Source organism: Adiantum capillus-veneris, chromosome 6, assembly GCF_014529385.1.
Source record: "Adiantum capillus-veneris isolate H3 chromosome 6, ASM1452938v2, whole genome shotgun sequence".
In the NCBI taxonomy this organism is placed as follows: domain Eukaryota; kingdom Viridiplantae; phylum Streptophyta; class Polypodiopsida; order Polypodiales; family Pteridaceae; genus Adiantum; species Adiantum capillus-veneris.
Window position 1 is genome coordinate 19989466 of NC_140936.1, and position 21716 is coordinate 20011181.

At 43.9% G+C, this 21716-nt stretch overlaps 1 protein-coding gene across 1 annotated transcript in view; it reads left to right on the forward strand.

Moving 5' to 3' along the window:
* The window catches only part of LOC147455224 (long chain acyl-CoA synthetase 6, peroxisomal-like), an 83284-nt gene extending 64600 nt beyond the window's left edge, over nt 1-18684 (forward strand). Inside the window, exons 11-24 of the mRNA XM_086514057.1 lie at nt 8320-8409; nt 8478-8557; nt 8646-8739; nt 8818-8906; nt 9004-9092; nt 9185-9314; nt 9415-9533; nt 9711-9834; nt 9905-9991; nt 10234-10337; nt 10414-10499; nt 18113-18202; nt 18292-18378; nt 18469-18684. Coding sequence (XP_086370183.1) covers nt 8320-8409; nt 8478-8557; nt 8646-8739; nt 8818-8906; nt 9004-9092; nt 9185-9314; nt 9415-9533; nt 9711-9834; nt 9905-9991; nt 10234-10337; nt 10414-10499; nt 18113-18202; nt 18292-18378; nt 18469-18567 — 1368 coding nt within the window. The 3' untranslated portion in view covers nt 18568-18684. The remainder of the gene's footprint in view (nt 1-8319; nt 8410-8477; nt 8558-8645; nt 8740-8817; nt 8907-9003; nt 9093-9184; nt 9315-9414; nt 9534-9710; nt 9835-9904; nt 9992-10233; nt 10338-10413; nt 10500-18112; nt 18203-18291; nt 18379-18468) is intronic.
* Nucleotides 18685-21716: the final 3032 nt, after the last annotated feature.

Sequence of the window (21716 nt, forward strand, 5' to 3'; positions counted from 1 at the left end):
CAGAAGGAATTTTAGGATGATACATCACGTCAGAAGAACAAAGCATTTATTCTAAGGAAGGTCGATGTTATCTTTGTCACATCAAGGGTGACATAAAAAGAACATGTCCTAAGATTGAATCAAGCGAAATCTAAAGAACCTACAAGACCCACATTCTCTGTTAATGCCATAAATGAGAACACGAGTGTGACCCAAGTTTCTCATGATCCTCGCATTGATGAGTCTCTCATTAAGTGTTATGGTCATGTGAAAGGTCAGCGTTTTGTCATATTGTTTGATTCAGCTAGTATGCATGATGTGATAAGCGACTCTCTTGTCGAAAGAGCCCGCTTGCTCCCGGTATGGACTCTCTCATTACACGAGAGTGCCTTGATGTGTTGTTCACTGTTCAACAAGCGTCCGTCGACAGGAAATTTGTAGTATCTCCTCTTTCAAAATATGATATGCTTTTAGGCATTCGATGGTTTCGTGAGCATAACCCTCTCATTGATTGGGCAGCCAATACTTTCACTTTCAATGCCAAAAGTGACTCTCCCATTGTCATACATGGGGAGGAAGTTGTTAATTCTTCATCTCTCATTTCTAATGTGGAGGCAAAGATTGAAAAGAATCAGGAGGAGGAGACTGTCACAAATGGGTGACGTGGCAGCACACCCCAGACACACTGCAGTGATACGTGGCATCAAACCCGGACACACGCTAAAAAGCGTTGACGTGGCAGCTAGCGGAAAACCCACCGCAAAATGCGTTGACAAGCCGACGTGGCAGGCATACGGACAACTGTACGGATTTTTTGCTTTTCGCGCAAGCAGTCGTACGGATTTTTGGAAAGTGCACTGAGATGCTTTTGGGGCTTGAATGCTTTATTTTCTAAAAGCTTTTGGGCCCAATGCTTTTGAGTAAGTGCTTTTGGGGCTTTGCTTTTGGGCATCCCTTGTATCAATATATAAGTGGGCTAGGCTTCACTTCCCAGAGCATCTGGACCTAGAGTTTGAGAGTGAGCACCTACCCACTCTCTTGTACTTTGAACATAGATTAATACAAAAAGAAATACCGAAAGGGACGCTAGTCTTTAGAGCCAATATCTCTAGGCACGGAACACCGTTGGGCCGTGTCGAATCAATTGTAAATTGTGAACTGTTTTGAAGTGAATCTCTGGTGTGTCGCGGCAGAATCTTGACTTGGAGTGTCCAAGTCTGTTACGGTGGTATCAGAGCATAGAAAGCTTCTTCTTCTACGAAGGATCCGATCCTTTTTGCAACGCGCACAGCTTTTGGGAAAGAATCTCTATGTCCAGATCTCGGACTTATTAGCCACTCTCACCCTTCATACATCGCGCATCAGGCGCGCTCCGTCTTCATCGCTCTATCTTACAAGGCATAAAGCCATAAAGAATCCCAGATTACACATGGGTTCTAGTGAAGAATCTGACGGAGATGACACCTTTCAGTGGGAAGGCAAAGAAAAGTTGAAGATCCGGCGCCGGAACAGAAGAAAAGATTGAAGATTTGGGCAAATTTTTTTTCGGACAAGTTTGCCAGAAAAGGAGTACAAACGTCAATTGCAGATTGGCATATGTGTGAACAGATTGATTAAGTACTCTAGGGACCCGAGATTGGTGATACACCTGAAGCATTACCCGATTGATAAGATTTACTGGAGATGGCCTGTGGCCATTGCTTCTCCTCTTAGATAGGGAGTAAAGCCGAAAAGACAGATGAGTGCAGAAAAGCAGAACCTGTACTCGTAGAAAGACATGGAGAAGCGAAGCAAAAAGCAAAGCTTCGGAAAGGGCAAGAAAAAGGCAAAGAAGCCTAGATTTCGCCCAGTTTCTGACAGTTCTACAGAGGAGTCATCCTCAGACAGTTCGGACTCCGACGATCATAGACTTCACGCAAAGAAGAAGCATTTCTATAAAGCCAACCAATATGACTTCCTCGAAGATAAAAGCACGAAAGTTCAAGAATTTTTAAAGAAGAGCAGTCCAAGATTCGGAGGGCTACCTCTTTCTTCAAGGGAAATGCTCAAACATGGTGGTCCACCCTTCTATTGAACAAGGAAGCTCCGATTAAATGGTTGAAATTTTATTTCTTCTTGGCTAACTTTGGGGTACGAACGAGATATACGAACTGCTTGGAATCATCTTCGAATGACCAAGGGAGATTTTGGAACTCTTTTCTACCAGCCTCTTCATTTACGAAGGACTTGTTTAAGGAACAGATTGAGCAATTTTGCTGCGGACTTCCTACAGAGATCCGAGACTACTGCTTGAAACAAAAGGTGAATTCTTTTGAAGAATTGATGGGTCATGTGAAACGTTTTGTGATACATTCTAGAAATTTGACTTACCCCACTGATGAGATCTTGACTCAAAGAACCCAACAGACCTCCCACAATGAAAGTAGAAAGAGAGAGTTCCCAGAACAAAGAAAAGAAAGATAACGTCCCCAACAGACTCTTAGAGAAAGGGGTATCTATCTCAAAGAGGGAAAGTGTTTTGGATGCAGGGAACATGGCACAGCAAGAACAGACTGAAGACAAGCCAGAGAGTTCTAGAGCAGCAGAGGAATGTGGCAGAAAAGGCAGATGAAAACAGAACTGGTACCACATTGCGTGGGGCCGAACCGAATCAGATGAACGAAAGTACAAAGTTTGCCGCACTTAGGGAAGAGTGAAAGATCAGGAAGTCCTCATTTTCTTTGATGGAGGAGCCAAGGCCAACTTCCTTTCCCTTGAATTGGCGGCTCGATTTGGAATTGCGCCCGACAGGCTGAGGCCATAGGCGGAGGTAGTTTTAGCGGCACCCGGACGGGATGATGCCGTTACACCGATCATTGGCAAACTTCGTTTGCAATGCCAGGGGTGTTTAGGGCACTAGGACTTCTACGTAATGCCCTTGGGAGGTTGTGACATCCTCCTCGAAATCCCATGGTACCATAAGAACAATACAGTGGTTGACTATCGGGCTGAAAAAGCGACTTTGACAAATGAAGGGCAAAGAGATTGTACCTGATGAAATTCAGTTTCTTTACTCGATTTTTCTGGAGAGAACTGAATAATGATTGAAGGTCGAATATGTTTTGACCTTGATAAAGAACGCCATGATTTTTTCCACACTCATGCCGATTGCTTTTCAGAGGGCCTGCTAGGCGAGTTGCCACCAGCTCGTCCTAAGGATCATACTATTGATCTGATACCTGGAAGTACACCACCAAGCCGGCCACCTTACCGTGTGAGCCTAGCCCAGAATGAAGAGATTATGAACCAAGTGAAAGACCTCTTTGAAAAGGGTCTTATCCAGTCAAGTACTTCACCTCAATCTTGGCGGCGTCCATCTGCACTCTTGCTGCTGAGACGATGTGTCCCAGAAAGTGTAAGGAAAAATTCACTCTTCTTGGCATTGATCACCAACTTGTGATCTCGCAATGCTTGAAAGACCTGTATAAGATGATGTCTATATTCTGCCTCATCCTTGGAGAAGACAATAATGTCAGCAAAGAAAGTGCCAACAAAAGAGCCAGTATATGTCACCTATGTAACTTAGAGCCAGAGACAGAGCTGCACTACACATAACATTGCCCGGCGTACTATGAGATATGCTGTTGCTTCCACTGCCTGTTCAGAGAAGGTTTCGGACCATTTTCTAGAGTCATGAAATATGAGGATCAGAGATGTCTCGAATTGTTCCTACTAGAGCTGTGCAGACTTATGGAGAGCTTGCTAAGGACATCAGGTGAAAGACAGTCTCAAAGACGAATCACAGATTTCTTTACACCAGTCGGGGGAGAGCCAGAACAACAGCCATCACTGCAGATCTCAGAGCCCACCCACACGAGAGGTACGTTGCTTGACCGAGCCATTGAGCTAGGCAGATCCAGATGCCCGCGACCTTGGGTGGCCCCCCTCCATCGACGAAGGGTGCAACAGAAGATACAAATCACTCTAGCTCGACACGCAAGACGCCCAACGAGAGTACTGACCATGGAGGATATTGATGAGATTCGAAAGCGACTGATGAGAGATTTCATTTGAACCCTCCTCCCCCGTTCCCCCTATATTCCGAATCAACTTCAGATTCATTTCCTTTCTCCTTAGCGTTTGTATTAGTGTCTTGACAGACAATGTTCCTGTGGTGGTGATGGTGGTTCACACTAGACCTCCAAGGTTATCAGCTCAAGAAGAGACACTTGGTGAGAGACGTTGAAAATTTTTAAGTTTTAATCTGCTAGGGTTTCTGTGGCAAGCCTTTTAGGATACCCCACTTTGCCAGAAGTTGCAATCCGAAGGAAGATGTTTGAAGGCATGTAACTTCAGGCAAAAATTTTCTTGAAAGCTTGCCAAGTCCTTGGAGTGTGCAGCTTGATAGCTATAGACATTCACCACTGCATGGCGCTGCCTCTGAGAAAAACAGTAGCAAGTGATCTTTATGGCTTATGCCTCGTAAGACAAAGCGATGAAGACGGGAGCGCGGCCTATGTACGATGAAGTAAGGGTGGGAGTGCTTAATAAGTCCGGGGTCGGGGCCCGAAGATACTTTCATAAAATCCCTGGAAGCGCCATCTTGCTCCGTTTGCTCTTTGGTAGGACCGGTATGCTTTCAAAAAAGCACACGTCTGAAGCTCTGATACCGCTATCACAGAACGGGCACCACGTGCCAACGGAAAAGAACAGATTAAACAAACTTTTAGTACTTCAATAACAACTGAACTGAAAGGGATACACGACACACGAGGAAGGGAGTGGCAGAATTTCACCCCAAGAGACTGGGCGCCCCTTTCGGTATTTTTTTATATTGCTTGAACTGTGCACCTCCACGTGGGAGCGTGCCATAGACTGAGCCATGGCACATTCAAAGGCCCTTGGCCTATGAAAAGCAGTTACATGAAAAGCTTCAAACTCAAAAGCATCTGGTCTAAAAACATCTTTCCCAAAAGCTGCCAGCGCAAAATAGGGAATTCTGTACAATTGCCACGTCAACACCTGCCAGCGCATGCGGTAGCAAAACTGGAGCCTGAGGGGGCAAAGGAACAGAGGGTGATGTAGATAGTCCTGGCTTGTGATAGCTCAAAGCAGATCCAAAGGTAATGGGCTTGTGGGTCTCGTGCAACAATCTGTATCCTGCTCCGGAGTCCCTGTTTGAAGAGTATAGCCACCCCTCTTGACCCTTGTGTGGTGTGCTGGCGGGTGCTCTCTCGATGTGAGGACTCCCACTGAAAGCCCTGGATCTTTGGTAGACTCCTCTTTGGACTCTCATGTGTCTCTGTTAGAAGAATGAGGTCCCGTCCTCTCATCACCTCCTCAAGCCTCTCTGGAGGTGTCCATAGATTCCCGTTGCACTTCCAGGACCGCGAGGTGGATCTCCTCATGTGTCCCATAGGCCGCGTGTCCCTATGCGATGGTCTTGCCATAAATGATGACCCTACCATCTCGGTATACCGCCTTCTTCCCTTCTTTACGAGTTTTCTTGACTCTAGGCATGCGTGCTCGACGGTGGTCCTATTGCATCTTTATGAGGTCGTCATCAAGGTAGCAAGGGAGCCCCTCGAGCCCTTTCAGGATAACTTTCTTTTGGATGAAGGATGTGCGAGACTCCTTGGAGGTGAATTGGTGGAGGATGAGGGCTCTTTTTTGTGGATCTTTTCCGGCTCTCCAAGCTTTGGAGAAGGGTAGCTCCTCCTCTTCTTTGTACCCGAGCTTCATGCATAGGGCTTTCCCATCGTTCTCGGGTGTGGACCCCTCCTCTTCTTTAATGTCAGTCACTTGTACATTGAGGCGGCTGGCATGTCGCATCTTCTCTTCCTCAATGGTTGTGTGTATAATGAGCGCTTCATCTATTTGGGCTTCCGCTTTCGCCTCCTTTTTGATATTCTTCTTGACTACTCAACCCGTCCTTCCTTGGTAGCCTCCAATTTGTCGTTGATGCTTGCTGTGAGAGCTTTGGTGATCTCCTCCTTAAGAGCTTTCTGGGCTTTCGCTTTGATCTCTCCTTCGGGAGAGAGAGAGAGAGAGAGAGAGAGAGAGAGAGAGAGAGAGTTTTAATGTCGTAACGAACAATCCCAATAGACCTCAAAGAGAAGTTTTTAATGTTGTAAGGAAGAAGAGTAGTTTTTAACGTCTTAAGAAGAGAAGTTTTTAACATCGTAAGGAACAATCCAATAGACCTCAAATATCTATCCGACAAGTATTGAACTCAAGACCTTGTTATTCAAGAGGTAATTGGGATAACCAATCTACCACACTTGTGATTGAAAGGTTATCCCAATTCCCTCTTGAATAACAGGTCTTGAGTTCAACAATTGTCAAATAGATTTTAGAGGTCTCTTTTATGCTGATGTGGTGTCTCGCTGAAACTATGCAATGGGTTTGAGACGTGATGATTTTTTGCGGGTTGTTTCTACGCTGCATACCAACCCACATCCCTATGCATCCATGCTTGCTGCAATAGTTTGCATCGCCCCATCTAGCCACGCGGTAATCGCCTCCTTACATGCGCTCACACACACACACACACACACACACACACACACACACACTCCGCACTCTCTTTTTAATTCGTGCACACACGCGCGCGCGCACACACACAGACACACGCACACACACACGTGCTTCCCCGCGCATGCAAGTTGTGGTGGTTTCGTTCCTTTGCTACGTTGCCCATGCCGTGTCTCGTGTGAAGTCTCTCTCTCTCTCTTTCTCTTTCTGTTCAGTGTATTGAAGTGCCTAAAAGGTTTATTCAGTCTGTTCTTTTCCATTGGCACGTGGTGCCATCCCGTTACATTGGTCCGGCTGTTTTATAGGGGTTTTTTTAGTGACCTCCAGTTTCCGAGGTTACCACTATGTTGTGGTTGAAGAAAAGCAGACCTTAAATTCTAAAAGTCACCACTAAGCAGTGTGTGTGAAAAGCAAACCTCGGATTCCGTAGGTTGGGGGGTGCACTGTGTGTGAGGAAATTAACCTTGAGTTTTGGTGTGCTGACCTGGGTGGCAAAATCTCGAAGTTCGTGGGCAATAAACATCAAGGTCTGTGGCTGTTGTTTTTTTACTGCACACATTTTTTTAGGGTGCTGTGAGGCCCGTATTTGCCAAGTGATCCATTTGACTTGGAAATCAGACAACGATTCTGCATTTATCCTATCCTGAGCTACATGCTAGTGTTGTCAGATGCCTAGCAAAATGTCACACCGCTCGTTAAAAACATTGTACAAAGCTTCACGCAATAATGTTTTGAAATGGACAAACCTACTTAATGGACTTCTCCGGACATGCAAGTTGTGTGAATAGGCCTACCAAGGTGGCGGTACAAAATCCCTTAGCCATGTACACACGACACCATTGCCATGTCTATTACGAGATTTGAGGGTTGCACCATTGCCTTCTGCGTGAAGGATTTGGACAATTGCGTCCAGTCAAGTGTTTGAGGATTGGATTGTCTTGGGCTCTTTATTGGAGCGTAGGCGTTACAAATAGAATCTGTTGAGGAGTAAGAGACCAATGAGCCCTGTGCTGCCAACACAGAGAGAGGCGGTTACAGACGTTTTCAATGCTAGTTTTACAGACTCAACAGGCCATACAGCCTCATTCCCTGAATTACCCTGACATAGACGCCTCTCTAGAGGAGTCACATTGGACTGGGCCATTGCTGTTTGTAGATCGAGACGTCCACGACCACAAGGACCTCGCTTATAGCTTCCTCACCATCGGAAAATTCGGGCCATCATTGTTGGCAGTTGAAGTCACCCTGTCATACACGCCTCTCTAGAGGAGTCGCATTGGACTGGGCCATTGCCAATTGTAGATCGAGATGTCCACGACCACAAGGACCTTGCTTATAGTTTCCTCACCATCAGAGAATTCGGGCCATCATTGTTGGCCATCAAAGTCCTGCATGGGGACTTGAACTGTTTCTCCCTCTCAAGACAACCCTTCACGGAGAAACTGGGTTGAGGAGAGACTACTTCTATGACTTGCCACTTTCAGTCTACAGCTTTAGAGTCTTTGGGAAATTTTCCTTTTTTGTTCGAGCTAGGGATTCAGCTAGGATTATGCTTTCCTTTTTTGTGACACTTTATGATGAGATATTATCATGAATTGTACCCTTGTTCTGGTCCCATGGGCAGTTTTGGCCTTTAAGATACGTTAATATATCTTTCTTACTTTTTGATATATGATTAAGCTTTGGGTATATGGCATTGGAGAAGGCAACCTTGGCCAAGAACAAGTCACAAAGAACTAATTTAGAATCTCCTTTTACTCCCAAACGTGCTCTTCTAAACAGAAGCTTGTTGTATGCTACATATTAAATCATTTACTGTTTACTTAGGGACGAAGCAATGTGAAGCCTTTTGTACCTCCTCAAGCAGATGACATTGCAACCATTTGCTATACATCAGGCACAACAGGAACCCCTAAGGTGAAACTCATGTTCTGGACCATTTTTCAATTTGTGCGACTTTGTTTGATCATTCTCCACAATTTCAGGGAGCTGTTTTAAGTCATGGTAACCTGCTAGCAAATGTCGCAGGCTCCTGTCTAGGTTATCCTATATACTCCACTGACATGTAAGTTTTTTTGCAATGTGTATGATCAGTATTCATTCTTATAATATTCTTGTTGGCCTCCTGTCTTACTACTAGTGGTGACACACAGATACATCTCATACTTGCCATTAGCTCATATTTATGAAAGGGCAAATGTGATTGCTATGACAACCAAAGGTGCAGCTATTGGGTTCTATCAAGGGGTAAGAAACAAACCACACTTTTAAGGTGCTTGGAAACTACAGAAGCATGCCATAGTTATGGTCCTTTTTTTTAATCAGGATGTCATGAACTTGATGGACGACATGGGAGTCTTAAGACCCACACTCTTCGCAAGTGTTCCTAGACTTTATAACCGAATCTATGATGGGTATACAATACATTGTCAGCCAATACAATGTTTCTAACATGAATTTTTACATGAATTTTTGAGGAATTCCCGTTTCCTATTCATGTTTACCTTGCAGGATTACTGCAGCTGTCAGAACTTCAGGTGGCTTGCGAGAAAGGCTGTTCAATGTTGCCTACAATGCTAAAAAGCAAGCTATTGAATCTGGTACTTATGAAATTGGATCCATGCCTCCAAATTCAAGGATAAGCTTGAATATAATTTTGGGCTTGAAATTAATCTTAAGCCGCCAATTCCAGGAAAATCTCCATCCCCACTGTGGGATAGATTGGTGTTCAACAAAATACAAGCAAGGTTAGGTGGCCGTGTTCGTATGATGTTTTCGGGAGCTTCCCCTTTGTCACCAGAAGTCCTTGATTTTCTGAGAATGTAAGATTGAACTCAAACAAAATGATACAAAATTGATGCTTTGGACACTTAATTACGAATCTTCTTATCTGTGAGCTTTCTTGACAAACTTTCTATGCAGCTGTTTCGGTGGTATTATCAATGAAGGGTATGGTATGACAGAGACAGCCTGCGTAATATCTGCAGGTGATCCTGGTGACAACACTTCAGGACATGTAGGATCTCCAAATCCTGCATGTGGTGAGTTATATTGATATACTCCGGACTTGTGTGTTTTATTTCTTACAAGATAACAAATTAATTATCAATCAGTAAATCCCTTGCCTTCGAGATAAGGCTTTAAACTTATTTATTTTAGTACACAGTATTCCTCATGTTGTGAAGGTTGGTTTCAAAGGTGAACTTTTGTACTTTCAGAGGTGAAATTGGTGGATGTTCCGGAAATGAATTACACTTATAGTGACAAGCCGTACCCTCGCGGGGAAATTTGTGTAAGAGGGCCAATTATTTTCAAGGGCTATTACAGAGATGAAGTTCAAACGTGGGTTTCCTTTTGTTAGTGCTGATATCAATAAAGTCAGTTGCTAGTACTTATTTTGTTTTGTCTGCAGGAAAGAGATTCTGGATGAGGAAGGATGGCTCCATACAGGGGACATTGGAGCTTGGTTGCCCGGTGGGAGACTCAAGATTATAGACAGGTGATGCACTCTGTGCCGGGTGGCTTCTTGCTTGCTTGGTGGCCCTTTCCCAAACTCGGCTTTAGGGTAAAACGTACTTTGTGAGGTGTGTCGGTCTTAGTGATTAGGGTTTGGGATTTAGGGTTTACGATTTAAGGTAAAAGTTATGTTCCTTATGTTTCCATTGCTATTTTTAACTAGGGCAAAGTCTCTGATGTAGCGATTGCCATTCGAATCTATAATCTTGTGACCATACATTGCAGGAAGAAAAACATTTTTAAGCTTGCTCAAGGAGAGTATATTGCTCCGGAAAAGATTGAAAATGTTTATTCAAGAAGCAAGTATATCTCACAGTGCTTCATCTACGGTAAGAACTGCTTTGTGTTTTTAGCAGGGGTTCTGTTGTGGCCACACTTATAAAAAGTTTGTCATGACAATTGCAGGAGACAGTTTCAATTCCAATTTGGTTGCTGTTGCTGTTGTTGAGCCCGAGGAGGTCTCAAAATGGGCTAAATCCAGGGGTTCTAAGGTCTTTCTCTTTATACCATTAAGTGTATGAGCTTGGCCTGCTTGGAGCGCTCTCTCTCTCTCTCTCTCTCTAGAACCAGCAATAGAAACCACGATTAGTTTGTACCAATATGCAAGTCTCCCCTGACAATGACGAAGGGAATGTTCATGGTCACAAACAAACAGATAACGCAAGTGGAAAAAGAGATGAAGGAATGAAAAACGGAGACGGAAGGATGGTGGAAGGAGAAGGCCAGCCTTCTCCAAATGTTTTTCAATGAAGGCAAGCAATGGAAAAAGGAGAAAGAGGACCTTCATGCGGAAATCCAAGCACTTAAGGCGGACTCGCAAGCACTTAAAGAGGAGGTTTCAGCCCTCAAGTGAGAGCTTGCCGAGACTAGAGCAAGCGGTAGACTTGAAGAAGGAGAAATCCAACCTTCGATGATAGAGGAACTCAAAAGTCATAAAGGAATAGGTACGTAAGATCAAGGAAGAAGAGAAGCAACATGAGGCAAAAACATCCTCGTGGGTGGATGTGATCACAAAGACACGAAAGGTGTATGAGGCCGAGAAATGGATAGAAATTGCCAAGAAAGGGAAAGGGAAAGAAACAAGAACCATCCCCACTCCCACAATCATCAACATGATCTTAGAAGAAGAGCAGAGGAGGAAGACGAGCTTGAGGCTACTTACACAAAGGCATAGAGGGTGGGAAAGAAGACAGAAGGAAATGGGAAGACTTCAAAGGAGAGCAATGATCATTCGTTTCCCTTCCATGGAATTGAAGAAGGATTTCTTGAAGAGGCGTCCTACAGGGAAGAAAACGGGGATATTTCTTGGGGATGACTTCACACTCTCACAACTTACCCAACCAGACAATATTCCATGATACTTCAGTGGAGACGTTGAGGGAGCTTGATGTCACAAAGATGGGCCTATCTAGACTCTCCCAAGATGAGGAGCACATTGAGTATGGACGATACTTGATAGACATGGAGACTGCACATGGATTGGCTATTTTGAATGGCCTACAGAGATTTTATACCAATTGAAATTGATGACCTAATGTCACACCATCTTTCACCTGAGTCTGAATGTCGCCATCCGTAGTGGAAATGATGGAAAATATCATTAGGGAAAATTTGGACTCTCAAAGGGCCCTATAAGGAGGTTTGACTTTGCCTCTCTTGTCCAAAGTGGGCAACTGGATGAAGTACATAAACGCTTTGTCAAAACCCTATCAACCAACATATCATTGGAAAGATCTTAGAAAGTAGATTCTCATCCTCAAACTCCGACAAATTTGGAGTTGGCTTGTAGAAGTTATGGCCTCCCTACTGAAGCGGAAATGTGGGTTAGATTCCGTTATAAGACGGAGTTGTCACATCAAAAAAGCGAGAGGTTTTACTACAGTGGATTACGTCATGGCCCAGCCAGGTCTCATTCCATCTTTTCATGATTTCATGGTGGGTCCCAAACCAATTGGCGTAGCAGTTGATCCAGTTCTACACTCTTGTTTTGGTCATTGCACAATCTCTCATTAAGTCCAAGAAGGGTCTCCCTCTTCCTGTCAGTAAAAGGAACCTTGAGCACCTACCGATTACTCATCTTGAGCATACACTATCATTCACTTCTGCTGCACATTACATTGGTATCAAAGCTCTTTGGCAGCATTCGATATCATCACTCAAGAAAAGAAGCACAGAGAACTACATAAACTTTTTTGCTTGTTGTGATCGCACGTAACCCAAGACCACTTGGGTGTGTCGATCCCTAATTTGTGTTTTTGAAGAGTGGCAGGTAACCTAGAAAAGAAGGGCTTGTCGAGCCTCCCCTCGTTCCTCTTTTCCACTCATTGAGAGCGCACCTTGCACTTAGCGGCAGGCTAATCGACGTGAGGTGGGAAAAAGCAACCTTGGTGTGAGCGCAAGGCGGCCAAGGGGTGCACCCGTAGGAAGAGTTGAGCTTGTACCCAAGAACCCAAGTACCAAAGAACCCCAAGAACCCAAGTACCCCAAGTACCCAACTACTTAGTGCATGGTCATCACTAGAAGCAAAATGAATTATTCATCCGCATTTCATCCATAGTTCGATGGCCAAACTGAGATCTACAATCAGTTGGCTTTCGATGTTTTGAAATCATATGTGCATGATCGACAATCTCACTGGGAGCAGTATCTCCCGTTAGTTCAAGTAATTATAAATGACTCCTATTCCAGTGCCGTTGGTAGAACTCTGTATGAGGCAGCATTTGGCCGTCCGTTCTAGCACCTTTGTGAGCTTGTATGCAGGACACATATGTCCAGGCACTTAAGAGTAGCTCCATACCCCCTGATTGCACAACCCATTAGCATTAGCATCAGTACCCAACACCCAACATAAGCATTTTCACCGCATGAACTCATTTTCCCCTAACTGTGCAGGAACCGCCTCTTGCACTCAATTTATTAATTATGTGACTTTTCAACTACGTTGCCCTCCTTCCAAAAATTCCGTGAGTTGAGCCCACCCAAATCATGGGGCATCTATGAGGCTGCTCGACCTAGGTTCTAGCACATAAATAAGGAGGCCTTGGGTGCTAGGAATTGGCAGAAAACCCAAAAGCACAGAAGCACCAAGCAGTGCCCGCAATATGGAGCATCTCCTACAGTTTTTCTCAAGAAGCATCAGCGTTTTTGGCTCAACGTTCTCAGCCAGCAGCAGCGCTTTTGCTCTCCCCGGCGTACCACCGACCCCAACAGATCAGCCTTTCCCTCCTCGAGATCGATCGTTCTATCGCTGCCAAGACGGTAGATAAGTTTTCAGCCAGCAGATCACTTAGCGTTTTTCAGTTTTCAGCAATTGTCGTCGCCGACGATGGCCGATCAGCCCGTAGCCTCGCCGCACTACCAGATTCCCATTAGCATTCCCAACATTTTCAGATTTCAGCCAATAGCCTTGACCTCGTCGTTGTCATCGTCATTGACATCATCATTGTCGTCGACTTTGTTGTCGTCAAGTATCATAGCATTTAGAACCATTGTACCAGACTTTGTGCAATCTAAAGCAAATACCTCTCTAATAGAGAGGGGGGCCCTTGGAGGGGGGTTGTGGACCCTATCTGGTGTCGTCTCTTCGTTTTGTAGATATCTCCCGAAGCGATTCTAATCTAATTATATCCACTTTTCAAATCTATCTTGCTGAACAAGAGGATCCCTGAAATCTGCCAAGAATATCGTCGATCCTTGGAATCAGAAATCTGTTTTGATGGAGATTTTATTGAGAGCTCTATAATCAATGCATATTCTTCAAAATCCGTCTTTCTTTAGTACTAGTAAAACTGGAGTACAGTAAGGTGAAGTACTAGGTTGGATGAGTCTCTTTTCAAGGTCTTTCACTTGGTTCATGATGTCTTCATTCTGGGCTCAGCTAACACGGTAAAGTGGCTGGTTTAGTGGTGTGGTTCCACGGATCAAATCAATAGTGTGATCCTCAAGATGAGATGGAGGTAACTCGCCTGGTAGGCCTTCTGAGAAAGAGTGAGCATGTGTGTCCAGAAATTCATGTCATTCTTTGTCCAATTCAGACATGTTGATTCATTGTTCATCATTCAATTCTTTCAAATAGATCGAGTAAACAAAAAGACTGAATTTCATTAGTTTTGAAATGGTCGAAGCTGATACAATAGGGACGGATTTGCCCTTCAATAGTACAATTTTCCTGCCCTTCTCATTGGTCAAAGTCGCTTTCTTGGCCCGATAGTTGACCACGACGTTGTTCTTGTGGTACCAAGGGAACCCTAGGAGGAGGGCACACCCTTCCAAAGGCATGATGTAAAGGTTCTCGTGCCCTAAATATCCCTGTCAATGCAAACGAAGTTTGCCAATGACAGGTGCAATGACAACATCCCGCACGGGCGTGGCTAGAACTGCCTCCGGAGGTGGCCCTATCATGTCGGGCGTAATCTCAAGTCGAGCCACCAATTCAGGTGAAATGAAGTTGGCCTTTGCTCCTCCATCAAAGAAAATGAGAGCGTTCTATGGACTCGGACTTTTGCTCAAGGCAGTAATCTCGGATCTCTTTAGGGAGTCTGCAACAAAACCGCTCAATGTTCACAATATGCGTCCAAAGTGTCACCCTTGGTCATTCGAGGATAGTTCCAAGCGGTTTTCACATCTCGTTCATACTCTTGGGTCAACCAAGAAGAAATAAAGAGCCGTTTGAACTCAACCACTTGGTCGGGGCTTCTCTCCTCTTGATCTTGGAGTGCTCTCAGTAGTGCCCTCCAGAGAATGCTATATCAAACTGCTGAATGAAGGCCACAAACTTGGGAGCATCTCGAAATGCAGAAAAAGTTTCAAAAATCACTGACCACCCACCCTCTTTAAATTCCTTAGTCTTTTTTTTCTTATCTTCGAGGAAGTCATATTGGTTGGCTATGTAAAAATGTTTCTTCTTTGTTGAAAACATGTGAACATTGGAGTCCGAACTGTCAGAGGGAGACTCCTCAATAGAACTGTCAGAAACTGGTCGGAATCTGACCTTCTTTGCCTTTTTCTTGTTCTTTCCAAAACTTTGTTTCTTGCTTCACTTCTTGCCCTTTCTGTCCTCCTCGCTCGAGTCGGAAGAAGAAGAGCTAGAAGAACTGTCGGAAGAAGAGCAAGAAGAATTGGGCAGTCCTTCGAAACGCACATGCTTCTTTTGTTTTTGTGCAGTTGCAAAAGAAGATTGATGGCCCAGGGAAACCGGGGTAGTCAGTCCCCTTGTTGCGCTCCTCCAATTGCTTATTCGTGTCCGAAAGCTGATTGAGGTTTCAACAACATCATTGAGTTCTTCTTTAGTGATCATCCTCGGAGTAGGAGGTTTCTTGATTGCCGGTTTGATTGGTGTCTCAATGGCTTTTTGCTAATGAGTGTGCACTTCATCCATCTGGTGCCGGGTCAAAAATTTGGCATATTGGGGATCCTTGGCAAACTGAAGCATCTGCTTTGCGCACTCATCAACTTGTTGTTAAGGTTGCATCTCCATGAGTTGATACTGCGAGGGCCGAGTAGCCTGTACTCATTCTCTGCTAATCCGCTTGAATTTTCCGTGCTGCCTCCCGCTTCAGAGGTGGCAGATGGAGTCGTTTGATTTTTTTGGTATCCATAGGTGCCCCGAGAAGGATCATATTTCCCGGTAGAGCAGACTAAGACACCCCAAGTCTAGATTCTGTTGCGACACGAGAGAGATTCTAAAAAAAAAAAAACAGTTCACAATTAATTGAGTCGACGTGGCCTACTGTAGTTCCGTGCCAAGACAGATTGGCCCCAAAGATTGGTGCCCCTTTCGGTATTTCTTTTTGTATTCATCTTTGAGCAAAGTACAAATCCCGTGGGTTCTCAACTCTCGGACTCTACGTCCAGATGCTCTGAGAAGTGAGGCCCTTGGGCTTCTTTTATTCTTACAAAGGGATGCCAAAAGCAGAGCCCCCAAAAGCAATGAAACTAAAAAACAATGAGTCCCAAAAGCAACTACCTCTAAAATCTGAAAAAAAAAGCCAGTGTAGATTTCGGAAATCCGTACGCCAGGCCACGTCAACATGTTAGCGCAAAAAGCGGAAATCCCTACGCTCTCTGTGTCCAGATGCTCTGAGAAGTGAGGCCCTTGGGCTTCTTTTATTCTTACAAAGGGATGCCAAAAGCAGAGCCCCCAAAAGCAATGAAACTAAAAAACAGAGTCCCAAAAGCAACTACCTCTAAAATCTAAAAAAAAAAAGCCAGTGTAGATTTCAGAAATCTGTACGCCAGGCCACGTCAGCATGTCAGCGCAAAAAGCGGAAATCCGTACGCTGTGCCACGTCAGCTTGCCAACGTGATTTACGGGAATCCATACAAAGTGCTTGTCACAAGACGGGCACCACGTGCCAATAGAGAAGAACAAACTGAACAGACTTTTAGCACTTCAATAACAACTGAACTGAGAGAGAGAGACGAGTACAAGCCGGTAGTCCAAACTCTGCACCTTCTCCAGGAAGCATGCCAGAGAATGAGCCCTTAGCACATATTTAAATTTTAAAGGCCCTTGGCCTATGAAAAGCAGTTTACATGAAAAGCCTTCAAGCTCAAAAGCTTATGGTCCAAAAGCAATGCCAGAAAGCTGCCAGCATATCTCACGGAATTCCGTACAACTGCCAAGTCAGCACTGTCAATGAGTTTTGCGGAAATTTGCCACGTCAGCACTGTCAACGGAAAATCCAAAAACTGCCACGTCATCAGTTGCTACACATGTGTGCGGGTCTTGCTTTATTTTAATCCTTTATGTCACTTGGGGCCCCATCGGACGGGGTCCGCATAAGTGGTAGGACTTAATTCTTCTGTTACTTGTTCTTCTTAGGGTTTAGGCCCTTCGGCCGGCATTTGCAAGTTGGTCCATTCTTCAGGGCTTTGACACGTCAGCATTTTGTGACATTGCCACGTCAGCAGCCCTACTGTCTGCGGGTGGTCATGCCACGTCATCAATTTGTGACACTCTTTTCACTGAGAGTAGCAAACCTTAAACATCCTGGTGAGTTATGACATGGATTGTCGCTATTCCTAAGCACCTGCACCGTCGCCCATGCACGCGCTTGCACCCACGTTGTTGAAGGAATAGTGTCTTGAAAGAAGAAATCCGCAAAGAATATCATATACAGCATGTGAAAACTCCATCATGAAGAGATCAGCACTTTAGAGAGTGGAAGTCTAAAGCCGTCTAGAGTCCAGAGCCTTCCTCTACTGCAGATACCATAGTGGTTGTATGTGATTGACTATCTTGAAGTATTTATGACAAGTCTGGGGGACTGTTCTCAAGCGGCGCATTTCGATTTCTTTAGGCTTGTGGCATGCAGACTTGAAATGGTATTGTTTGGGCCACCCTATGTTGTCCTTATGTGAAAGAAAGGACTATTTTACGGATCAGGTAAAATGCTAAGTATAGCAGCACTGCCTAAAACCTCAATCCAAGGGCCAAAGTCTTTCAGAGAAAAAAGTGCAGGAGGGTTTTTAGAGAGTTTGGCAAAATGTTGAATTAGGGTCCTCTTGCAAACGAGTCCTTCAGCCGCGCGTAGAATGTCTGGGATTGCTACTAAAACTGTTCACATGTGTATGCACAAGCAGATAATGCAAATCCTGTACAGTGCATGTGGAAGCACGTGGTGTCTCTATTGAAGAAGAGCAACCCTGAAGAGGTGGATTGTATGGAAGATCCCTGCGCCTGTAAACGTGTCTAACTGGAGGAGCCTCGTCTGCCTCTGCCGCTCTCTCCCCTTCTTTACTTCTAGTTTCTTAGCTTTCTCAGCCTCTAACATCCTGGTACCCCTTTGTCCGTCTCTAGTGCGACACTCTGTGATATCTCTGCTGTGGACACTCTATCCTGCTAGTGCATCCAGCCGCCATATGCCCTGCTCTACCACATACAAAAAAAAGAGTGTTTGCGCATGTGAGGCATGTGCCATACTAAACGGGAATAACCTTTCTATCACCCAAGTGTGGTAGATTGGTTCACAGAAGGTCTTGAGTTCAAGCCCTGTTGGATAGATCTTTGAGGTCTCTTGGAATTGTTTCTACGATGTTGAAAAATTCTCTCTTCTCTTCATCAGTTAGCCTCTCTAACAGATCAAAGTTTCTCTGTTTTCAGTATGTGAACGATCTTGAACAGCTTTGCAAGGATCCAGAGATGAGGGCAGCTGTTCTTGCAGACATGGATGCACTTGGGCACGAGGCCAAGGTAATATGCGGAAAGGGTTTATGAATGTGCAGTGCTTCAAAAGAAAGTAGTGGTGCTCAAATGTGATCTAAGTTGAATGCTGCGTGCAGTTGAGAGGGTTTGAGTTTGCGAAAGCGGTCACGCTTGTGCCAGAGCCCTTGACAGTGGAGAGTGGTCTCCTCACACCCACATTCAAGGTAACATTATCTGACCTGATGGGCTGAAATGTTAAGAGTAGCTTTTATCTTTAGTACTTATCTGCTTTTGGGTGGGTTTTTTTTTCCCAGGTGAAGAGGCCTCAAGCAAAAGCCTACTTTGCCAAAGCAATAGAGGACATGTATGCAGAACTATCTTCAAAAGAGCATCGTCATCGGAGTCTCCTGTAGTAACTGTGTATAAAGCAACAGGGCCCCCTCTCTCCATTGTAGAAAATTGGAACACCTGAAACATTATGGTGCTTTCATGTTCAAGCTTTAATGTTTCTAGCCTTCAATTTGTCTGTATTTCTTGCATTGCATCTTACTCAAGAGTTTGTCTTTTGTCTCTTATCATAAAGCCAGTAGAAGTAGGTAAGCTATGTTGGCTATGGTACAATTAATGTTCTTCCTGTGAAGCACCAATCAATTGTTGAATAAATGCATTTAATCGGGAGAGACGCATACATGCTCTGCTAGAAGAGCAGCGCGCTGTGAGAAAAAACCAACACCACCATGGCTTTTGTGCCACCAGCTAGGTGATGTCGTGCTGAGCGTGGGTGATTCTAGTATTGTTATATCGTCAAGAATGTGGCGGTAGGTGAAGGGAAAGCTACACTCTGCAACAGTACTACGGCATGCGGGTACATGGTGGCACATTGAGTGCAAGGAGTGAGGCATTGCATGCAGAATACAAATGTGCATCAGGAAAAAGCATGAGCAAGCAGAAAAAGGTTGGTTGTCCTAAGGTCTCAGGCTGCCTGGCTCATTCTATCTGTCTATCGTGCCACTTCCAAACAACGAGGCCGCTCGCAATGATGCTGCTGACGAAACCATTGAACAATAGGAGATGTAAAACTTATGATCACGTGTAGTATGCACTTGAAAGCAAATTGTATCACCTGTAGTAGATAGTCCTCTGAGTGGCACAAAACCTTGAGGTGGTTGTATTGAGACGTGCAAATACAACACAGGTTGCAGGTTCTACTCCTCGCTTCTTAAGATCTTGGGTGTATGGAAGGTGTGGGGCGGAGGAAAATAGGCTCTTTTGTACACTCTCTCTCTCTCTCTCTCGCAAGCCGTTGTTTCCTAAGATTCCTCTGTTAAAAACAACACTAACCAACGAGAGGTGGCGGGCACCGAAATATTCCCACACCCACCATAGATGCCATCCTTTGTGAGATGTAGGTGATGCCTCTTGTCCTCAACAATTTTTTTGCCCTCCTAAAAGGACAGGCACTATTGTGTAGTACGTTTCCCTATGGAAGAGCATACATTTGGAGGGCCCCCCAATTTTTTTCCTCCCCCTAAAAGGACATGCACTAATTTGTAGTACCTCTCCCTATCGAAGAGCATATTTTGGCAGGGCTGCAAGAAAGAGGGAGGGAGGGAGGGAGGGAGGGGGGGGTTCCACATACTAAAAATAACCAACACACCGTGCGTTCAAGAGAGATTTTCAAAATCTTGTCACACCACCATGAATTAACGACCAATTTTCCTTTGTAAATCTCTAATTTCGTTACAAAATTCCAATTTGAAACTTCTCTTGTAAATGTGACTTTGAAATCTTATTAAAAAATTGATTTTTCATTTTTGTGATTAAAAAATGTCCATTTTGTAACAAAAATCCATTATTGGTCCCTTTTCTAGACGTAATTATGCAGCTTTGAAATTTGAAAAGCCCTTTGCTACACTTTGTTTAGACGTGGATCCCTCGAGATGTTTTCATTTTGCTCTTATAATGAAAAAAGAACACCAAGTCATTTTTTGTAAGATAGTCACATGGTTGGTGTGAAGATTTTAAGAAAGTGTATTTGGTGAATAATAGAAGTAGAATTTCTACTCACAAGCAATCGGTCAAGACATTCTCCACTAGAGTTTTAGAAATACACGATCAAATGAAGAGACTCCTATTTTATAATTTCCTTTCCTATTTTCAGTCCTAAAGCATCTTTGTGTTTTTGAAAGTAGATAGTCAACGTATTGTATTGCCCTTCCATTGACTAGTACCCTAATCTATTTCCTCCTCTCTACATAAGGGCAATTTTTAAACAAGCCCTTTTAATGATAAGCCACATGAAAGAATGGATCGCACCTAGACTTTTCTCAGTCTTATATCTTGTATGGTCCACCTTGTCATTAGTTTTTATTGTTAAATCAAATTTTGTTTGCAATTTTGGGAAATTCCTTTTAATACACCCTTTAGTGGTGATGAGTATATATTAACACATTCCACTCAAAAACCTCAGAGACTAGCCCCATGCCATTGATGGCTTGGACCTCAAACTGGCTTGTAAGGACTCTGGGAAGAAGGGTGGAAGGCCAATGCTAGTGAAGGTAGAAGAAGGTTTATGGTGGTTAAAAGTCTTGAAATCTTTTGTACTAGAATTTGGATATATAGTGTATGATATTCAAAAATCATGTGTAGATTCATCTCAATAGGAATGCAAAAGCAAAGTGGTTGCTATATAGTAAAATTTCTAGTTTTCAATTTATCAATATTGCAAGTTAGTTTGAAGGAAGGTGAATGTGATTGCTTCATACTTCGTTGATATATTTTAATGTAAATGTATTAATGTATTTTAACGATTGATTCATACTTTATTGATGTATTTGAATGTAAATGCATTAATGTGTTTTAAGCACTGAAAGTATATTTGAAAGCAAAATGTACAGAATTTGGGGGTGGATTGCTTACAAATGAAGACATTTTGTGATGTAAAAGATATGGGATATGGGATCTCTCATGGTGAAGACACAAGACACTTGTTAGCTTCCGTAGGGGTATGCCATGTAAGCAAGGGGTGTGGTTCTCCTCATAAGGATTCCTTGGAGCCAATATTTTTTTTTGAGCAGTGGCTACTAGAGGAGAGGCGCCTCTCTAGCTATTTAACTTTCTCCAAGTTTCCAAGAGGGCAAAGGAAATAATTTCCTTTCCTTAGGAGATTCCTTGAAGATGAGACATCCTTCACTCAACACCTCCTCGAGTGATGGGGCTTAATTGAATAAAAAATTGCATATGGTTTTGGCGCATGGTTTATACCTACTGTTCATGCATTTCAGTGAGCATGTTTGAGTGCCAGTGAGCTCTTTTGAGAGCGCCATTTCTGCATTGATCGAATCTTCCAGATTGCACCCCATTGATGGTTCTTTATGCATGGACACTCTGATATATGTTGAGTGCGGATTGCCTTTGTATGTGGTAGTGGAGATGGGAAGTTGTGTATGCGCAAGAATATTGAGTTCATGCTTCGAGGTGTTAGACATGAATCTAACTAAGAGCTTAGTTTTAATAGAACAACTTGATGATCATGGATACACTACAATGTTTGGCAATGGAT